This window comes from Taudactylus pleione, unplaced genomic scaffold (genome assembly GCF_031769625.1).
Source record: "Taudactylus pleione unplaced genomic scaffold, aTauple2 ptg000179l, whole genome shotgun sequence".
Taxonomy (NCBI): Eukaryota; Metazoa; Chordata; class Amphibia; order Anura; family Myobatrachidae; genus Taudactylus; species Taudactylus pleione.
In genome coordinates, this window is record NW_028284581.1 from 36,576,829 (window position 1) to 36,598,412 (window position 21,584).

Genomic DNA, 21,584 nt, shown 5'->3' on the forward strand with positions numbered 1-21,584 from the left:
GTTGGGAACCAAATCCGGGCACCACGCAGTTAAAGCTTTTAGCTCCCAGGATGCACTTGGGTCCACTCTCCCTATAACCCCGCCCCCCAGCCAGAGGCACCTCAGATTGTAAGTAGCCAAAGGCCGGAGGAGGAGAGAAAAAGAGAGAGAAAACTGGAACACTCTAGAACCATACTCACAGAAAAGGAGACGGGAAGCCGGTGACCAGTAACACAGCCCATATGAAGCCAGGTGCGTCAGGGCGGGCGCCCTGTGGACCCTATGGACTTCGTAGAAACAGAGATAACAAAGGTAAGTTCTTACCATATCTCTTGTTTTCTACTTCAGGGTCCATAGGGGGTCCACAGGGTTGACCTTGGGGATGTCCCAAAGCAGTTCAACCAAGGGTGGGGACGCTCCTGTGCTGAGAGGAGAATCCGTCGCCAAAAAGGAAGCATCCTGAGAGGCAAAGGAAACCAATGCCTAGAACCTTAAAAAGGTATGGACAGAAGACCACGTGGACACCTAGTAAGGCAAAACAGCCGAGGCGCCACGACGAGCCGCCCACGAGGGTTACACGGCCCGAGAAAAAAACAAGCGTCAACGACAGAAATGCCCACCCATGGGTAGGCCCCTGAGGAAGACATACGAGGCCATCCAGTCAACATTTCATTATAGGCCGGCCATCGTTTCCTGTTAAAACCAGAAACCGCAGACCACCAATAAGGAGTCCGCTTACCATAAGGAACTTGAACGGATCACATAAAGCCAAAGAGGCCGGACCACAGTCCATGAGGCCACAACAGCCGAGAGGACTGGGAACTGAATGGCCATACCATAAGTTCCAGAATAATATGGAACCTAAAAACCACTTTAAGAAGAAACACAGGGCGAGAGCAACTCACACCCTGACATGATGCCCTCCAGAAGAGGGAGCCACATGAGAACGCTCCCCATTCAGACACTCTCCTGGTTGATTTAAACACCCTGAGAGAGAGAGAGAGAGAGCTTAAACAATAGACCATGTAATGGCTATCACAACCAGCGGTTCCATGGACTGTCCCCGGAGGGAACAAAGAACCACTACTAACTCCCCAGGAGTCCCTAGGGAGGATAAGTGGAGACATAATCCAGAAAACACTCCAAAGGATGAACTGGATACCAGAGCGGAGCAATTCCATATCTTAACCATACCGACAGTGTAGAGATCCGCACTGTCAGGAAGGCCAGGCCAAGGGTGAAACCCAAGCCAGCTGGAAGGAATGCCAGAATATCTGGAAATCCTGGACACCGGAGGATCGTATCGACAGGTACGATACCATAAGAATTATGTATGCCACAGTCCGTGGCAGATCCCAGCAAAGTCTGGCCTATCTGCTCTAAACATCTCAATGAAGACAGAGCCAGGGAAGCCCGAGGACCACAGTAGGGGCGCAGTTAAAGACAAGCGATCCAGATCCAGGGAAAAACAAGGACCCTGAGACAACAGGTCCAGATAGTGAAGCAGTAGGAACGGAGCATCGAGGAGGAGACTCCGAAAATCTTAGTACCAGTGATGTCTGGGACGACCTGGAGCCCCCAGAAGGAAAGCCCCTCCGTCTTGAATTAAACTTCCGAAGACCTCGAGGAAGAAGGGAGACCGGAGGACACAGGTACACAAAGTGGAAGGACCACTTCACTGACAAAGAGTCACTGAAGGTAGCTTCAGTACTCCTAGAGCTGGACTGTAACACCGGTAATGTGTGATCGAGTCAGAAGGCCATGGGGATCAATCCCCTCAGGGAGGCCCCCTCTGCTCACCAGGAGTTGAAACCTCTCTTGGAGAAGAGACTAGTCCCCGGGATGCACGCCGTGACGGCTGAGGAAGCCCGCTTCCCAATGGAGAGCTCCGGGAATAAACACCGCAGAGTTGGCCAGGAGAAGACCCTTGGACTATGTCAGAATGGGTGACATTCCTAACATTGCCACCCAACTACCAGTGTTGCCTAGATGGAAGCCACTGTTGTGACACTGTCGGACTGAACCTATTCAGGTTAACCGTGACAAATGGGTTAGGCCAGAGTGAAAGTCCAAGACAGCTTAAAGTATCAACAAGGTAAGTGGCAGGGCAGAAGCGACAGACGTCCAACTGCCCCGAAATGAATGCGGACCAGACACTGTCTTTAGCAAAGAACACCCTGGACGAGATGGCCATAGCCACCCGGACAGAGACCAACTCGCCTCCGTAGAAAGTATCATCGTTCGAACAGTGATCCGATGGAAAAAACTCGATCCATCTGGAGGGGAGTCAATTATGGCAAGGCCTGGAATGGAACTGAGCACATTCCACCCTACCAAAAGGTAGACACTCTGGTAGACCGCGCATCACAAAGAGTAATGACATATGTCGACTGCGTAGATATCCGCACCCTCGAAGTTGAAGAGTGGAGATCTTGTCTTACGCCAGAAAAATTCTCAGATTCTGAGAATCCAGCAGTGCTCCCAGATGAAGAAAACCCTGTGAGGGATGCAGGGAGGACTTTTCTGTGACGAGAAGAAGCCCCGGTTATCCTGACCTGGCGGTAAAGTACCTTGGTGATCCTGCTAAAAGTAGGAGACCGTCCAGAGAAAGGAGCATTCGGATACACTGAACAGGTGAACTGTCAGAAAATCCATAAAGCTGGTAAACCCCGGTGGAGTTGAGGACAGCCCCAAAAGGCAGAGCCCGAAACTTACAAGTGTTGCTGTGGCACAGCAAACCTGAACCCATGCTGATGAGAGGGCTCTGTATGTACCCGTAGGTACGTATCCTGAATACTCGGATATACCATAAAATCCCCAGGTTCCAAACATCGGATGATGGAGCATGGACGATTCCACCTGAGTCAAGGCACCGTTGGAATCTGATTCAGGGATTTGAGACAGAGTATAGGCAAAGGAGGACCAGTCGGTCACCGCCCCAAAAAGAAAGTAGAACAACCAGTCCCTCACTGAGATAGTGAGGTTGGCCGAAATAGCTCTGCTTACCACAAAGACTGTATAGCTTTCTGGGATTGTAAGGCCCTGATCAGTTCTGAAGAAGGGCCCGTGTACCAATGCCTGTGAGGAGGCTGCATGAGCAATGAGAGGCCGTTGAGAATCAGTACCTCACTCTGGAAATTCCCCAGATGTAGACCTGTCCCGTCAGGCTGAGGGTATATCCTCAGGTGTAGAAACAGGGTCGTCCGGAAGTCCAGGACTGCTCGGTACTGGATATGGTGGCCCCCGTGGAGGCCGACAGCCTAGGAAAAAACAGGCCTTTAGGCTGACCCTGAGGACAAAAAGACTTAACAGAGTTAGTCCGAATGTAGTGGGAGTAGCTAAAGACGGTATCTCCCCATTAGTGATACTGCCAATGATGCAACGATCTTGTCAAGGTCAGGACCAAACAAGAACTTCCCCCTGGAAGGAGTGTGCACCTCTGCTTTCCCATAACGCAGCCATAGGGTACTGCGGCGGATACAGATGCCGCCGAAACCCTGAAAGTTAGAAGACCGGCATCCCATGAGGTAATCCCACATATGACCACTGCATATTTTGTGAGCGGCAAAAAGATATTTGAACCTCAGACGTGTTGGAGGGGAAAAACGTCACAAAAGCATCACCATGCGATGGCCATGGTAGGACGGGCAACAGGCCCTGAAAACGAGTACATTGATTTCAGGCAAAGTTACCACCTACGGATCCGTAAAATCCGTCCAGGCCGGGATGGGAGGCGTATTAATGCCTGTAACCCGATGATTAACATACAAATCCATCCCAGAAGGGGATTTCCATTACTTGTGAGGACCCTCAGGGAATGGGAAACAGGAGGCCTTTGTGACTCCTCGTATCTGGGGACAGCCAGACTCCCGCTATGAGATCCACCCGCTGGGCAGAAAACGGGAGATGTATGATACAGGTGCAGGATCGACATTCTCTATATCCAGAATGAGCCTGGCTACCAGCCCCAAAGCAGGGATAATAATACTTGAGATCGGCTCCCCCCCATGTGAGAGGGAAAGAGCCGAATATACCATCCAGTTCACGGCAGAGCCACTGGTCAGTAACCACAGGGCGTATATCACGCCAATTAGTATTTCGTATAAAACGACATCCACCAGGGTGGCCGTTGTGGTAATCCCTGCAAGGGGAATGACAGACCGATGTGGTATCGGAGGTAATTCATGTACTGTGAAAAACCCCGGCAGGGAGCGATAGTCTGTGACACAGGGGTAAATTGCAAGAAATTGCGAGATACCCCGAGTTCAAAAGGGCAGTATGGTGAAGTAACTCCAAGCGAGTGACGACAATGGGGCCCGCCCGGCGATCCTCAAAGGAGAGGATCCTGAGAAACAACGCCCTTTAAGGGGGTCGTGCAAGGGGCCCGGCACCAGATGGTGCCGCATACGTAAACCTTTCGGAGTTAAAATCCTCCGCACTAATTCCTGCAGGCTATGACTTGCAGGATAGCAATAATGGGTGCAGTATCGTGTGCAATCTCCTGGTCAGATATATCTGACTATCTTGACGGAAATATTAAGCAGCGCCATACCGGTCCTGACTGACGCTAAGATTAGCTGCAGGAACCCATTATCAGCGTACGCAACTCACAGTTCCATCTAAAATATGGCAACGTGCAGCACGCAACAGTATGTGACAAACCTCACAGATATTAACAAATATATATATGTGAGGTCTCAGAACCACCCCAGGTACACCTGTATTAGGGCAGATAAAGAAAAGGGATAGATATACACTGACAGGTGAGAGAAAAAGCAGACAGTCAGCACTAGCATAAGTCACATACAATGCAGAAAAATATATATACATACATAAGCATGACATATAATATACTGCACAATGTCGCTACATTCAACTGCCCAGATTCAGTGTCTGGGAAGGCTATAGCGCTGTGTACACTCACCCAAAATGGCCAGGTACGCAGGGGGACTGGGCTCACTGACATCCTAAGAGTTCTGCAGCACCACAGAGAGAAAATGGCCGCTGGAGACCTCAGAAGAAGCGTGGCCCGCGGAGGAAGCAGCTCAGCGACGCCAGACTGTAGTATTGAAAGGCGCGCTGAGCTGAGGGGAGGAGCCGCTAGACAGGGAAGGCTTCCTCCCCTGGCTAGCAATTAACCCCCCGGGATGCCGGCTCCCGCTGCCGCTATAATCCCTGGTGGGCTGTGGACACGCGGGGTATGCCTCCATGGAGGGGGAGCCCGCCGCCACCGCTAGCGCCTCCGGTCTGTCCCCAGAGACCGGAGGCATAAGGCTGCATGTACACGCGGGTCACCGCAAGCGGTGACCACGCGACTTACCTGTCCCCGTCGATCCGGCAGCAGCCCAGGGATTCCTCCAGAGCCCGGCTAGTACAGACTCTGGGGTCCCGCTGCGATCCCCAGATCTGTACTGGCGTCGCAGCGCCGGCGGGGTGTAGGAGCGGCAGCTCAGACGTCCATTGGACAGTCTGATGCTGCCGCTCTGAAGAGTAGTAAAAAAATAATAAAACAAAACTCTTAAGCTTAGAGGCTGCTAAGCAGCCCCCCTGCAGTAACGGTGACCCGACTCCGGCCGGGCACCAACTTAAACTGAGGTGCCTCTGGCTGGGGGGCGGGGTTATAGGGAGAGTGGACCCAAGTGCATCCTGGGAGCTAAAAGCTTTAACTGCGTGGTGCCCGGATTTGGTTCCCAACCTATACCCCAAGGTCAACCCTGTGGACCCCCTATGGACCCTGAAGTAGAAAACAATATTTTTGGTCGTCCGTATATGCAGTCCAATTTGGACAAGATCGTCAAGAATTGCCTGTTCAGAGATGTGGCAGGATGACTTCACTGAAAGATATCTTTCAATGTGTACACCCAATATAGTTTTTCCTGCACTACAGAAAGTTGAAAGGAAATCTTTCACCACTATTGGTCATACAGCACATCGTCCTGTGTGTATGCACCTTTACACTTTGACTTAAATGATTCCCTTGATGTTTCACAACCGTCACTTAAATACTAATCACTAAGTTTAGCTTCAGTTAGAATTCTTTTGTGATTGATTTTATATTTGTTACCCCCTGTCTAAGGATGTTTCTATGCTGCATTTGTAATAATTTGTAGCCCTGATGTACACCCTCTTTCCATCCCCTTTATTTTTGCTGTATCCCATATCCCTTGCCTGTTTTTCTTTGCCCGCATAAAATTCAATAAATATTAATAAAAAAAACCCAAAATGTTTCAGTTTAACTGTTTACAAGGTTTCTGCAACATAGTTTAAAGATTGTGTTTTTTAATTTTTAATATGAAGACACTAAGAGCTGCATTTTCTTGTTCCATTTCTCGGCTTTCACCTAAGAGGCTGCATAATCGAGTCGAGCAGCAGCTATATCCCAGTAAACATATAAATAGATACCTATTTAACAACAGAGGTTGGTTATTCTTTATAACTGCTTTACACAGTTCCCTACAGCCCCAGCTCAAAATTAGATGGTCAGCATCTATGATAAAGGTTCACTCACTTTGGGGATTTGGCCAAGATTATATTATATATATATATATATATATATTACACACACACAGTATATGTATGTATAAAAAAAATGTAATTAAGAAAATTTATGAAGATAATTACAAAATATATTTTTTATATATATTTTACAACACGTATGTATTGATCGCTAAACAACCCACCTATGAGAGCACTTTTCATCCAGTTATTGAAGTTCCTTAGGTAAAAGATGCGAGACTGACTGCGCTGCTGTAATCCACACTCCTGGAGTTCATTGTAATGTGCAGCAACAGCTGAGGAATGGCCTTCTTGTACACGCTGTCCACACAAACACAATAAGCATGAAGTTTAATGATAAAATGCTCAGCTGGGATAGACCAACAACAAAACAGTAGATAATTTAATGTAATCTAGCAGGAACAGATTTTCTTTGTGATGGTGTTATAACATAATGAAACTACTCTTTAATGTGGTACACTTTATCTACAGATAAATCTTTCATTGTAGGACTTCATTTGGGTGAATTAGGACAGGCACTAACACCATCAGATAACTTGTACGGATTTAGACTTAATAATGAAACAAGACACGCTCCCCACAGCAATATACACGTGTCCTTTCTTACTGTTGCTTCAGTCCTGCCAAATAGCCCCGATTGGTGCCAAGTTCAGTGCAACTCAGCAGCGCAGAGCATCCTTCGCACTCAAAATGTCTGTCTTATTCTCAAAATAAAACATTGACAGCTTACACTGAGCAAATTAATGAGCGCGACAGTCTGAATCCATGTAAGAAGGGCTCCGATGTGAGCGGCAGTGGCTGCTTTTCCCCGCGCTGAGATCCTGTGTGTTCCCATCCACAACTTTTAATGTCTGTAATACCAATTATTTGCCAAAGCTTTTCATAGCATTTGCGATGCGACTAAGATGTAAAATTTAAAGAAAAATACGGTATACTACTCTCAGAGCGGCTCAGTCTCGTGCCATATGGCGTACGGACAACTAGTAAATGAGGACACATCTGTATTTGCACTTCTGACCACAGAATAGAAGGCTGAAAGGAAGTTTACAAAAGCCTATGGGGTATTTATGAAAAACATTTAAAGAGGAAATTAATCAGATTCTGGCATTTTTAAGGTGAAGTTTATAAAAAGTAAAAAAAAAAAAAAAAAACTAAAAACTTTTTTTTCTTTGCACAATTATTTTATAATAGAAAAACAGGATTTTGGTACTTACCGTTAAATCCATTTCTCCGATTCCACAGGGGACACTGGAGCTTCATGACAGTGGGGTATAGACGGTGGGTTGAGTTGAGCCTGGCACTTTAAAAATCTACAAGTGTGACTGGCTCCTCCCCCTCTATGCCCCATCAGCCCCAGTTTTAAAGAACTAAGCCCGAGAGGAAGACGGAGAACAGACTGAAGAACAGAGAAGGAGAACAGGAAAAGAAACAATCCAACATACTGACACACTGCAAGAACACAGCAGGCTGCAGGGATAAACAGTCACACAACGAAAACAGACCAAACTGCAACAGAACTGAAGCAGAACAAGCAGCTGAGAACAGGCAAGAAGCACTGGGTGGGCGTCCAGTGTCCCCTGTGGAATCGGAGAAATGGATTTAACGGTAAGTACCAAAATCCTGTTTTCTCATTCATCCACTAGGGGACACTGGAGCTTCATGACAGTGGGGACCTCCCAAAGCTACCCTCCTGGGGGGGAGAGTGCTGAACGCCCTGCAAGACACTACGACCAAAATTTGAAGCAGAAGCCGCAAAAGTGTCAAATCTGTAGAAACGTACAAAAGTATGAACCGAAGACCACGTCGCTGCCCTACAAAGCTGTGAAGCCGAGACACCTCTACGTGCCGCCCAAGAAGTACCCACAGAGCGCGTAGAATGCGCAGAAATGGATACCGGCGGTGGTCGAGCAGAAGCAACATATGCCTGACGAATAGTCAGACGAATCCACCTGGCCAAAGTTTGTTTAGACGCAGGCCAGCCACGCCGATTAGCATCATAAAGGACGAACAGAGCCTCTTATTTACGTAGCCCCTCAGTACGGGACACATAAATGCAAAGTGCCCGAACCACATCCAAGGAGTGAGAATCCCCAGAAGAGTCCGACAACGCTGGCACTACAATCGGCTGATTCAGCTGAAAACCCGAGACCACCTTGGGCAAAAAGGAAGGCCGGGTACGAAGTTCCGCCCGATCTTCGTGAAAAATCAAGTAAGGGGAACGGCAGGACAAGGCTCCAAGTTCAGACACACGTCTGGCCGAAGCCAGGGCCAATAAAAGGATCATCTTCCAAGTCAAATACTTCAATTCCACCTCCTGCAAAGGCTCAAAGGTGGATGACTGAAGAAAAGATAAAACAAGATTCAGGTCCCAAGGAGCCGTGGGTGGCACAAAGGGGGGCTGAATTCTAAGTACCCCTTGAAAAAAGGTCTGAACCTCCGGAATCAGAGCTAGGCGACGCTGGAAAAAAATAGAAAGAGCAGAAATCTGCACTTTAAGCGATCCCAAGCGTAACCCCGCATCGAGGCCTTTTTGAAGAAAAAGAAGAAGACGTGGTAAATGAAAAGAGGAAGTGGAGGATCCACGACCTTCACACCAGGAGATATAAGCCCTCCAAATGCGATGATAATGCGCTGATGTTACCGGTTTTCTAGCCCTAAGCATGGTAGGAATGACCGACCTAGGAACTCCATGGCTTCTTAGGATGGCGGTCTCAATAGCCACGCCGTCAAACGAAGCCGCCGTAAATCCGGGTACACACATGGACCCTGTTGTAGAAGGTCCGATCGTAGCGGAAGAGGCCAAGGTTAGTCTGCCAGAAGGAATAATAGATCGGAGTACCAAACCCGACGAGGCCAATCCGGAGCCACTAGGATGACGGTGGACGACTCTCGTTTGATCCGCTTGAGAATCCGAGGGAGGAGCGGAAACGGTGGGAACAGGTACACAAGGCTGTACGGCCAAGGGATCAGTAAAGCATCCGCTCCCACCGCTGCCGGATCCATGGTCCTGGAGCAGTAAAGGGGTAGTTGATGATTTATCCGAGATGCCATCAGGTCTATCTGTGGTTTCCCCCATCTGCAAACCAGTTGATGAAAGACCTCGGGATGAAGGGACCACTCCCCGGGATGAAGATCCTGACGACTGAGGTAGTCCGCTTCCCAGTTGTCGACTCCCGGAATAAACACTGCGGAAATTACCTCTACGTGTCTTTCTGCCCACAGAAGGATGCGACTGGCTTCTCTCATTGCCATCCGACTGCGGGTTCCTCCTTGGCGATTTATGTATGCCACTGCCGTGGCGTTGTCGGATTGTATCCGAACCGGAAGTCCTCGTAACAGAGGAGCAGCCTGTATCAAAGCTCTGTAGACTGCCCGCAGTTCGAGAACATTGATTGGTGAGAGGGACTCCTGCTGCGACCAAAGCCCCTGGAAGTGATTGTCCAGAACCACCGCTCCCCATCCGCGGAGGCTGGCGTCCGTGGTGACCAAGGTCCAATTCCAAATTCCGAAGCGCCGATCCGCTAACAGATGCTCCGTCCGAAGCCACCAGAGCAAGGATATGCGGGTCCGGGGAGACAGACGCACCAGCCGATGCATCTGTAGGTGGGACCCGGACCACTGAGACAGAAGATCCAGTTGAAATATTCTGGAGTGAAATCTGCCGAATTGGATGGCCTCGAAGGAAGCCACCATTTTTCCCAGGAGATGGATGCAAAGATGCACAGATACTTTCCTGTGTCTGAGCACCAGACGAACCAGCTCCTGTATGGCTATGGCCTTGTCCCTTGGCAAGAATATACGAAGCAGAACAGTGTCTAGAATCATTCCTAGGAACTGAAGTCTCTGGGACGGCATCAACTGAGACTTCTGGAAGTTCACAATCCATCCATGTTGAATGAGAATCTGATGTGTAAGGGACACTTGGTGTAAAAGGACTTCTGCCGTCGGAGCCTTGATGAGTAAATCGTCTAGGTACGGAACTATCGTCACCCCCCGAGAGCGCAAGTGAGACACCATGACGGCCATCACTTTGGTGAATACCCTGGGAGCTGACGAGAGACCGAATGGCAGGGCCTGAAACTGGAAATGAGCTTCCCTGATGGCAAATCTGAGGAAAGCCTGGTGAGGAACCCAAATTGGGACATGCAGATAGGCGTCCTTGATATCTATCGACACCAGAAACTCTTCTGCCTCTAGTCCCGCAATGACAGAATGGAGAGACTCCATCTTGAACCTGTGAAATGAAAGATACTGGTTCAAGGATTTCAGATTCAGAATGGGTCTGACTGACCCATCTGGTTTTCGGAACCACAAAAAGGTTTGAGTAAAACCCTTGTTGTCTTTGTGCAGTGGGAACCGCCACAAGGACCTCGGCCAGCAAAAGTTTCTCGACGCAAAATTAGTTGCTTCAAGGGATCGACGGGCAAACCTGTTGTAAAATAACGCCCAGGAGGAGTGAAAGCGAACTCGATCTTGTATCCTTGAGATACCAGATTTCGAACCCAAGTGTCTGGAGAAGTCAGTCTCCAAACCTCCGAGAAACGCTGGAGGCGAGCCCCCACCTTCGGATTTCCGAGATGGGATGGGAGCCTGTCCTCTAGCACGGCCTCCTCGCCCCGCTGAAGACGAACCTCGCGATCGTCCCTGAAATCTTGCAGATGCTCGAAAGGAACGAAAGGAAGGTCCCCTAAACGAGCGACGCGGAGGAGGTGCTGATGAAGGTAGAAAAGTACTCTTACCTCCAGTGGCCAGCGAGGTCCATTTGTCCAGCTCTGGACCAAATAAAATATCGCCTGTGAAAGGAAGAGCTTCCACTGCTCTTTTTGACTCCGCATCCGCTTGCCAGGCACGAAGCCAAAGTGCGGAGTGTTGGATCTTAGACCCTCAGTCAATTGTTCCGCCCACTTTTCCACAGCCTTGTTGACCCAAGATCCTACCAAGGCCGGCCGGAGAAGTGCACCCGCGGCCGTATAAATGGATTTCAAAGTGGTTTCTAATCTCCGCTCTGAGGTTTCCTTCAATGTAGTAGCTCCTGGAACAGGTAACGTGGTCTTCTTTGACAACCGAGAAACCGAAGAATCCACAGGTGGCGGGGTCTCCCACCTCTTCCTATTTTCCATAGGAAATGGGTAAAGAGAGAAAAAGCGCTTAGGAATCTGGAATTTACGGTCCGAATTCTGCCAGGCTGCCGTCATCTGTTCGTCCAACTGGAGAGAAACAGGGAATGTGACGGCCATCTTCTGTGACCTGGTAAATAAGGAGTCTTCTAACGATTCTGGAGCTTCCTGGCCAGAAATCTTAAGAACTTCCCTTACCGCTAGAATGAGTGCGTCAATACCTTGCAATGCCTCAGGTTCTTGTGAGTAAGTCTCTACGTCTGATTCGTCCAGCATCTCCCCTTCCTCCTGAGACGAGTGATCCGCTGCCGAATCCTCATCCGACTGGAGAACCACCGGAAAAGCCCTCTTCTTAGATGAGCGACTTACCGTAGCTTCAGGAGCTTTAGACGCAGAACCCATCGCTTGAGCAAGTCTATTCACCGAGCGGACTAAATTCTGAGCCCACGCTGGTTCTGCTAGAAAAGAAGGGTGAGATGTGCCAGGTAGATCTCTGGCAGCCTCCCGTTCCCTACGGGAAGCGGCTAATTCAGAAGAAAGGTCCGCCATGACCCCTGCCAAACTATTTATGAAGGAGGGAGTGACAGACTGCGTGTTAGCACTGTCTGCTTCACACGTCTCGCACAGGGAAAACCCTTCGGAGCGAGCATGGGTAAATTTCTTCCTGCACTTAGTGCAGGCAAACAGCTTTTGTGATGCAGTTTTTTCTGTCCTGGATGTCATCATGTACTCACAGACAGGCACCACATACAACTCAGGAATGCAGAAGGAGTATAGGGAGAAGCAGAATTACAATAATAATGCTACTCAAGTATGGGAGCAGACAGAGCAATAAGGGAGGAGCAGAATTTCAATAATAATGCTACTCAAAATGCAGGCAAAGCATTATAGGAGGAGCAGAATTTCAAGAATGCAACTCAGTAACAGGGGCAGACAGGCAATATAAGGGAGGAGCAGTCAATAGGACCAGAAGGTAGTTAAAACCACCTTCTGTAATTACAGACCCCCTGTAGAAGCTGTCAGATTTCTCCTCTCCCCCTCCGCTCAGTGCCTTCAGGAAATGTAGAAGCTCCTCTCTCTGAGGCGCCACTCCCGTTCAGAGCGCGCCAAACTAGCCCAGGCAGTGAAGGAGGAAGAGGAGGAGGGACCTATAAGCTCCTCCTCCTAATGGCCACCGCTATTGTATGCGCGCGGCATACACTTATACAGTGGGAACGTCCTCATGTGTCCCCGCAATGACAGCGGGGGCCAGCGGCACGACCGCCGCCAGTGATAAACGTGCCGGTGCCTTTTACACAAGCACCGGCACGCAGAGGCAGGACCACTGTGAGCGCGCCTACCTAACAGCCAGCGCCGGTGTTCTATCGCACACCAGCGTGGCACTGACAGCCGCGCGCTGTTTCAGACCCAGCATATTATTTACACCTCTCCTGCTAGTCAGGAGAGGTGTGCTACTTACCGGGCTGCTGCGGCCAGAGCGCTGGGCAGTGAGGGGAGAGCGGGGACCCGGACACAAGCCAGTGTTAGCTGTGGCGGGCCCCGCTGAGTCTGATGACTCCTAACTGCCTAAAGCAGCCTCCCCTCCATAGGGTGACCGGACACAGGCTGCAGTAGCCATGTGGTCCCCTGTCTGGCGGCTCCCACGATGCAGGCAGACTGTCACAGCCAACAGTCTGCCTGTCCTCTTGCTTTGTTTTTCTTTTACAATTTTTATTTAATTTAAGGGCTGGAGACAGCCCCTGTGCACCGGCTCTACTCAGGCACATTCTAAAAACTGGGGCTGATGGGGCATAGAGGGGGAGGAGCCAGTCACACTTGTAGATTTTTAAAGTGCCAGGCTCAACTCAACCCACCGTCTATACCCCACTGTCATGAAGCTCCAGTGTCCCCTAGTGGATGAAGGAGAAATAAATAAATTGTTGAATCACAATCGAATAGGGATTCTTTCGTTTTTCCCTAATTAGTCGTTTCACCAGCACGACTACTACTTATAGAGGAATGAGGAAGAAATGCATGGCTTGTCATTGGACAACTAAAGCTAAGGATTTTATTAGACTGGAACGTTTATTGTAGCAAGGCCTGCATTGCTTCCTCATTCATAGCAGTATGTCCAATTCCCTGGAAACCATGCAGTCAGCCAGCAGTATAAGCGGCTGTAACTTGCACAAGCAGTAATACAGCACAATAGTGTTAGAAAACTCAGATCATCATTAGACTGAGGATTTGGATTTAAATACCTATTTTATTTCTTAACTTAAGTGGGAAATGGAGGCTATTATTTGTGAAAAGAATATGCCACTTGTATTGTGCCTATAAATGCCAGATTTTTAACCAGAGATCCTACATTCTCCACTTAAGGAAAAAACAAGAGATACGGTAAGAACTTACCTTTGTTATCTCTGTTTCTACGAAGTCCATAGGGTCCACAGGGTTGACCTTGGGGTATAGCTGGATCTGGATCCATGGGCACCACGCAGTTAAAGCTTTAGCTGCTCCCAGGATGCACTTGGGTCCGTCCTCCTCTATACCCCGCCCCCGGCCACAGCACCTCAGTTGGTAAGCAGCCAAGGCCGGAGGAGGAGACTAAACAGAGAGAAGGAAGACTGGAACACACAAGAAACCATACTCACAGAAATGGGAGACGGAAAACCGGTGACCAGCCACACAGCCCATTTGAAGCCAGGTGCGTCAGGGCGGACGCCCTGTGGACCCTATGGACTTCGTAGAAACAGAGATAACAAAGGTAAGTTCTTACCATATCTCTTGTTTTCTACTTCAGGGTCCATAGGGGGTCCACAGGGTTGACCTTGGGGATGTCCCAAAGCAGTACAACTAAGGGCGGGGACGCTCCTGTGCTGAAAGGAGTACCCGGCGCCCAAAGGATGCATCCTGAGAGGCAAAGGTGTCAAACGCATAGAACCTCAAAAACGTTTGAATTGAAGACCAAGTGGCCGCCTTACACAGCTGAACAGCAGAAGCGCCACGTCTAGCAGCCCAAGAGGGACCCACAGAACGAGTGGAATGAGCCTTAACAGAGGCTGGCAGGTAAGCCCTCCTGTGCATAAGCCTCACAAATAACGGAACGAAGCCAACGGGCTAACGTTTGTTTGTTGGCAGGCCAACCCCTCTTGTGAAAACCAAAGAGGATAAACAAGGAATCAGACTTCCTAACCGAAGCCGTCCGGTCTACATAAATTCTAAGCGCCCGGACCACATCTAAGGAAGTCTCACCAGCTGAAAGATCAGGGGACTGAAAAGCTGGCACAACAAGTTCCTGATTAATATGGAACTTCGAGACCACTTTGGGCAAAAACTCAGGACGAGTGCGGAGCACCGCTCTGTCCTGGTGAAAAATCAGGAAAGGAGGGCGACAGGAAAGCGCCCCCAATTCAGACACCCTCCTGGCCGAAGCAATTGCCAGGAGAAAAACCGTCTTAAATGTCAGCCATTTGAGCTCCACCGCCTCAAGAGGCTCAAACGGAGGACCCTGCAGGACCCGTAGCACCACCGCCAAGTCCCAAGGAGCCACAGGAGGCACAAAGGGAGGCTGGATCCTGAGAACACCTTGGAAAAAGGTGTGAACGTCTGGTAGTATTGCAATCCGCCGTTGAAACCACACGGACAAGGCGGACACATGAACCTTCAGAGATGCAAGGCGTAAGCCGAGATCCAATCCTGACTGAAGAAATTCCAAGATCCAAGAAACTCGGAACACCTGAGGATCATAATGTCTGGACTCACACCACTGAAAGTAAGTGTGCCACACTGTGATAAATCCGTGCTGAAGCAGGCTTGCGTGCCCTGAGCATGGTACCAATAACCGAACTGGAGAAGCCCCGAGACCTCAAGACGGCTGTCTCAAGAGCCACGCCGTCAAAGACAGCCGACCCAGATCCGGGTAAAGGCAGGGCCCCTGAGACAACAGGTCCCGACGCTGAGGAAGAAGGTACGGAGCGTGGATGGAGAGGCTCATGAGATCGGAGTACCAAGGACGTCTGGGCAACGCCGGAGCTACCAGCACGAGCATGCCGCCGTCCTGCTTGAATTTCCGCAGAACCCGAGGAAGCAGGGATATCGGAGGAAACAGATACTCCAGGTGAAACGTCCATTTCACCGACAGCGCGTCCACCAGACTTGCACCTGTGTCTCTTGTCCTTGACCCGTAAACGGGCAACTTGTGATTGTGACGGGAGGCCATCAAGTCCAGCTCCGGCAGTCCCCACCTGTCCACGAGTAGCTGAAACACCTCTGGGTGAAGCGACCATTCCCCGGGATGCACGTCGTGACGGCTGAGGAAGTCCGCCTCCCAATTGAGGACTCCGGGGATGAAGACCGCCGAGATCGCTGGAATGTGACCCTCCGCCCAAGTCAGGATACGAGACACCTCCGACATCGCTGCCTGACTGCGAGTTCCGCCTTGGTGATTGATATACGCCACCGTGGTGGCGTTGTCGGACTGCACCTGTACCGCCCTTCCATGAAGAGCGGGGCCGGACGACTGCAGGGCCCTGTATACTGCCCGCAGTTCCAGGATGTTGATGGGGAGAAGTGCTTCTTCCGCTGACCAACGACCCTGAAGCGACAAAGAGCCGGTCACTGCCCCCCAACCCCGGAGACTGGCATCCGTCGTGAGCAGGACCAAGTCCGGGATCCAAAATGGGCGCCCCTCGACCAGATGAGCTGTCTGAAGCCACCAAGCCAAAGATAGCCGAACGTCCGGAGACAACACCAGCACCTGAGAGCGGATCCGGTGAGGTAACCCGTTCCATTCTGATAGAATCAGCCCCTGCAGGGGCCGGGAATGGAACTGGGCAAATTCCACCATGTCGAATGTCGACACCATGGACCCCAGAACTCTCATAGCCGAATGGACCGACAGGCGGCAACGGCTCAGGCAACTGCGTATCCGCAGCTGTAGGGAGGCGACCTTCTCCGGAGTCAGGAAGATCCTTTGCTGACGCGAATCCAGCAGGGCTCCCAAATGAACCATCCGCTGTGATGGAATCAGGGAGGACTTTTTCCAATTTATCAACCACCCGTGTGCTTGCAGGCAAGCGATCGTCAGGTGGAGATGTTGAAGCAGTACCTCCGGGGAGCTCGCCAGCAACAGGAGGTCGTCCAGGTACGGCAGCAGCCGTACATTCTGGTTCCGAAGATGTGCGGCCATGACCGCCATAATCTTCGTGAACACCCTCGGTGCCGTGGAGAGACCAAAGGGTAGCGCCCGGAACTGATAGTGGTGTTGAAGGATAGCGAACCTCAGATACCGCTGATGTGAAGATGCTATCGGAACATGGAGGTAGGCGTCCTGGATGTCCAGGGACACCATGTAATCCCCCGGTTCCATCGCCAGAATGATGGAACGTAACGTTTCCATCCTGAACTTGGGAACTCTGAGGAATTTGTTCAGAGACTTCAAGTTGAGGATAGGGCGATGAGAACCATTGGGTTTCTGCACCAGAAACAGAGACGAATAATACCCCGTCCCTCGTTGTGATAGAGGAACGGGAACAATGACCCCTGCTTTCAGCAAGGACTCTATAGCCTCCTGAACCTGTAACGCCTTGGTCTTGTCCTGAGAAGGACTTGTGCAGAAAAACTGGTGGGGTGGTCTGTGCCGAAAAGACAGGGCGTACCCCTGGGAGACCACTTCTCGAACCCAGGCATCCGTGGTGGTATTGTGCCAGCACTGGGCAAATAGAAGAAGTCGGCCTCCCACTCTGAGGTCCCCCAGAGGGAGGCCCGTCCCATCAGGCCGCAGGTTTATCTTCCTGCTTGGAAGAAGGGCGCCGAGCACTCCAGGCTTGCTTCTTGGGTTTAGAGGCCGTCTTACTCGCAGACTGTCTCGGGAAGGACTGACCTTTCGCCTTACCCTGAACCCGAAAGGAACGAAAAGCCGAACTCCGAACCTTAGCAGGCAGTGCCGCCGAAGGGAGGAAGGCCGACTTGGATTTAGCCAGGGTGTCCACTATTTTGTCCAAGTCCGGACCAAATAGTAATTCCCCATTGAAAGGTAAGGCCTCCAGACCTTTCTTTGAATCAGAGTCCGCTCTCCAGGACCGCAACCATAAGGATCGGCGGGCAGACACCGCTGCAGCCGATACCCGCGAGGTCAGCAGACTAGCATCTAAAGAAGCTTCTCCAATGTAAGAAGCAGCGTCCCTCATTTGTCCCAACAACGCCCGCTGGACATCCGGAGCGTCGTCCGGGAAGGTATCTTCCAATGCATTGGCCCACCCCTCAATGGCCTTGGCCACCCAGGAGATGGCCATGGACGGTCGGGCCACCGCCCCGGAGAGGGAGTAAATAGACTTTAAGCAAGTCTCAACTTTCCTGTCCGTGGGATCCTTCAGCGAGGATATCGACGGTAATGGTAAGGTGGCGCCCCGAGTTAAACGGGTGACATGGGAATCCACCGCCGGTGGAGTTTCCCATTTTTTACAATGTGCCTCAGGGAAGGGGTAATTAGAAGCCAACCGCTTCTGAGGAAGGAATCTCTTACTGGGCGCCTGCCAAGCTACCGCCATATGATCCGTCAACTGATCCGACAGGGGAAACACCGCAGAAGCCACCTTAGTTTTTTTTAAACTAGGAAACTTCGACTTAGGAACCGGTGCCTCATCCTCTATAAGAAGAATAGCTCGCACCGCCCTAACTAGTGCTCGCACATTAATGGACGACTTGGTATCCATTTCCTGGACCGAGGCGTCCGAGTCAGTGTCATCAGGGACCTCCCCATCATCTGAGGAACCCTCTGAGTCCGATACCTGAGCAGCCCGTGTCATGAGTGGGCGTTTTGAAATCCTAGAAGGCATGTCAGTCTGCAATATTGACTGAAAAGCTGAGGAAGCGGCCGCCAAATTTTGCACGGAGTTGGAGAGCACATCCACCCAGGGTGGAGGAGTCACCATAGGGGCCTGAAAAGGTACCACAGGCTGCTGCGGCACAGGGGAAGCCTGTATATACATAGGCAACCCCGCATAGGGACCCACCAACTGAGACCCAGGAGGACTCCGCAATAACTGCGGGACACCCGGGGAATGGGGGATGGTCGGCTGGGACAACGACCTAGTAGGGAGAGCAGTCGGGACCGACAGACGGTCCGCAATAGACACCAGCACTTGAGAAAACATCGCCCACGGTGGTTCCTGCGCCAGAGAAGGTCTGGATGGGCCAGGAGCCACCTGGCATCGACTACACAGGCCATCCTGTGACAAATCCTCCCTATCTACTCCTGCAGTACAGCGTCCGCAGGAGGCCAACACCGGAGCCACTGAGCGCTCAACCTCCTCGTCTGACATGACAGAATATATTATATATCTGGCACCAGGGTAGAAGTAAAACGCACTCACCGGTGTGCTGAACAACAGCCCACAATATGGCACTGAGTAGCACACAACTGTATGTGACGGACCTCACAAATACGTGATCTATATAAGTGAGGTCAGTAGAAACGCCCCTCCCCCACACACCTGTAGGGCTTGTAGGAGAAGTAAAGGGATAGGTATAAGCTGACAGTAAGTAGAAAATAAGCACAGACAGGCAGCACTAGCAAAAGTCACATACCATGCAGGAAGATATACTCACTGCACCTTTCCACTACAATCAACCTACCCAGATTCAGTGTCTGGGAGGGCTATAGTGCTGTGTACGCTGTCCTTAATCAGGGGAGAGGTACACAGGGGGACCGGTCCGCGTGCTCCCTGAAGATCTGCGCTGCCACTGTGAGAAAATGGCCGCTGGAGACCTCAGAGGAAGAGTGGCCGAGTAGCTGCAGCTCAGCGACGCCAGACTCCGTGCTGAAAGGCGCGCTGAGCTGAGGGGAGGAGCCGCTGACAGGGAAGGCTTCCTCCCCTGGCTAGCATATTAACCCCAGGGCTTGCCGGCATCCCGCTTGCCATATATCCCTGGTGGTCTAGTGGTCCCACGGGTTATTCCTCCTCAGAGGGGGAGCCCGCCGCCACCGCTAGCGGCCCCCGGTCTGTCCCCTAGGACCGGGGGCAAAGGACTGCATCTGCAGGCAAAACCCGCGAGCCGCCACTAATCGGCGACTCGCGGCTTACCTTGTCCCCGGCGACTCCGGCAGCAGTCCAGGGAGGGACCCAGAGTCCGGCTAGTACGGACTCTGGCCTCCCGCCGCGATCCCCAGTGCAGTACTGGCGTTGCGGCGCCAGCGGGGAAGGAGAGCGGCAGCGTGGGCGTCTGCATAGACAGCCCGTCGCTGCCACACTAGAGCCTCTGTTTTAAAATAAAAATCTAACAGGCTCTTTTTTTTTTTTTTTTTTTTAAATAAAAATAGAAAGCTTTTGGGGGCTGCTCCTGCAGCCCCCCTGCGCAGGTGACCCGACTCCGGCCGGGCACCAACTCAAACTGAGGTGCTGTGGCCGGGGGCGGGGTATAGAGGAGGACGGACCCAAGTGCATCCTGGGAGCAGCTAAAGCTTTAACTGCGTGGTGCCCATGGATCCAGATCCAGCTATACCCCAAGGTCAACCCTGTGGACCCCCTATGGACCCTGAAGTAGAAATTAGGCATTTAAGACAAAATCCCCCATTTAGTCATCATAAAAGCAAATTCAAGTTTTCCGAGTCCATTCTGTATTACATTTCCAAACATAATGAACTGGGCTTTCAGTTGTCAGTCATAAGGCAGAATTCAATTATACTCCATAAAGCAGGTAAAACAGGATTTTACTGCTTGAATTGCCTTCGGCCAATTCAATTATAACCCGTTTTATTCGGCGGAAAAATTCTAAGTACAAGGATCCCATGTGTTTGCCAGTGTAAAGGAACGCAGCTAATGGAATTCCCTTATTCTAAAGCATACATACCGCTTTCTTAGATGGCAAATCAAAATCAGCCTTCCTCTTCCTTGAAGAGCTCTGTAAATTAGTATGTGAAGGAGGACTGCTTGCAGCAACAGTTGCACATGACTGTTGACCCTCAGATACAGGACTACACTGATCAACAGAATTTGATTCTTTAGCCGAACATTGCTAGAAAGAAGAGAAATAAGGGAATTTCAACATATTAAAGTAATATTAATCAAAACGTATTATAAAAGCTACCTATCATTTCAGCATGGCAAATTATGGAAAAAAATATTAACGTAACAATTTAAGTTCGGGAGCAAAGGAAAAAAAGCAAGTAACTTTGCACCTGGACAAACCATGCTACACTGCAAAGGGTACAAATACATTATTGATTTTTTTGGCACGCAGGGTAAATACTGGCCAACTTTGCATATAGCCAACAAATACTGGGCAGCTTTATTTTTACACTGCAATTTAGATTGGAGTTTGGACACACCCCTTCCACGTCTATATCTCACTGCACATTTTACATCTCCTCCACCGCAGTGTAGCATAGTTTTACCAAGGTGCAAAATTGCTTTGTTCTTTTTTTTTGCTTTACTCCCAACTCAGAATCAGCCCCATTGTGAGAGACTAGGGGGGTATATTTACTAAAGTGCAGGTTTTAGAAGGGGAGTTGTTGCCCATTGCAACCAGATTCTACTTAACATTTAGCACCTTATAGACGATAATAGCTACAATCTTATTGGTTGCTATGTCCAACATCTTTGAAAAACCCGCACTTAACCACTTAACTAACGAATTCTTTCTCCAAAAACCACTCCGAAATTGTCGGTTTATTTTATGATTGAATTAGGTCAGGAACAGCTTATTAAAACTTATCCAACACAATTTTGTAAAAAAAAAAAAAAAAATGCTGTATACCATAAAAATGGCAGGAAGTCCCTCTGTGATTGGCGGTTGCTAGAAAATGATTTTTCCAGCAGCCGCCCACAGTGCTTTTCTGATTGGTCGTATCAGATACGACCATGTCAGGGAAAGCCCAGTCTGGTATGGTCGTATCTGATACGACCATGCCAGGCAAGTGGTTAAGTAAGCTGGACTGTTAGGGGAATATTTACTAAAGACCTGTCCGAGAAGGGTTTGAAGATCAGCTTAGAG

At 50.2% G+C, this 21,584-nt stretch overlaps 1 protein-coding gene across 1 annotated transcript in view; it reads right to left on the minus strand.

The window, feature by feature from the left end:
• Positions 1-21,584, minus strand: part of RNMT (RNA guanine-7 methyltransferase) — a 116,803-nt gene that overhangs the window by 63,612 nt on the left and 31,607 nt on the right. Inside the window, exons 5-6 of the mRNA XM_088475929.1 lie at positions 20,442-20,606; positions 6,660-6,795 (exon numbers count right to left, since the gene is read on the minus strand). Of these exons, the coding sequence (XP_088332055.1) occupies positions 6,660-6,795; positions 20,442-20,606 (301 nt within the window). The remainder of the gene's footprint in view (positions 1-6,659; positions 6,796-20,441; positions 20,607-21,584) is intronic.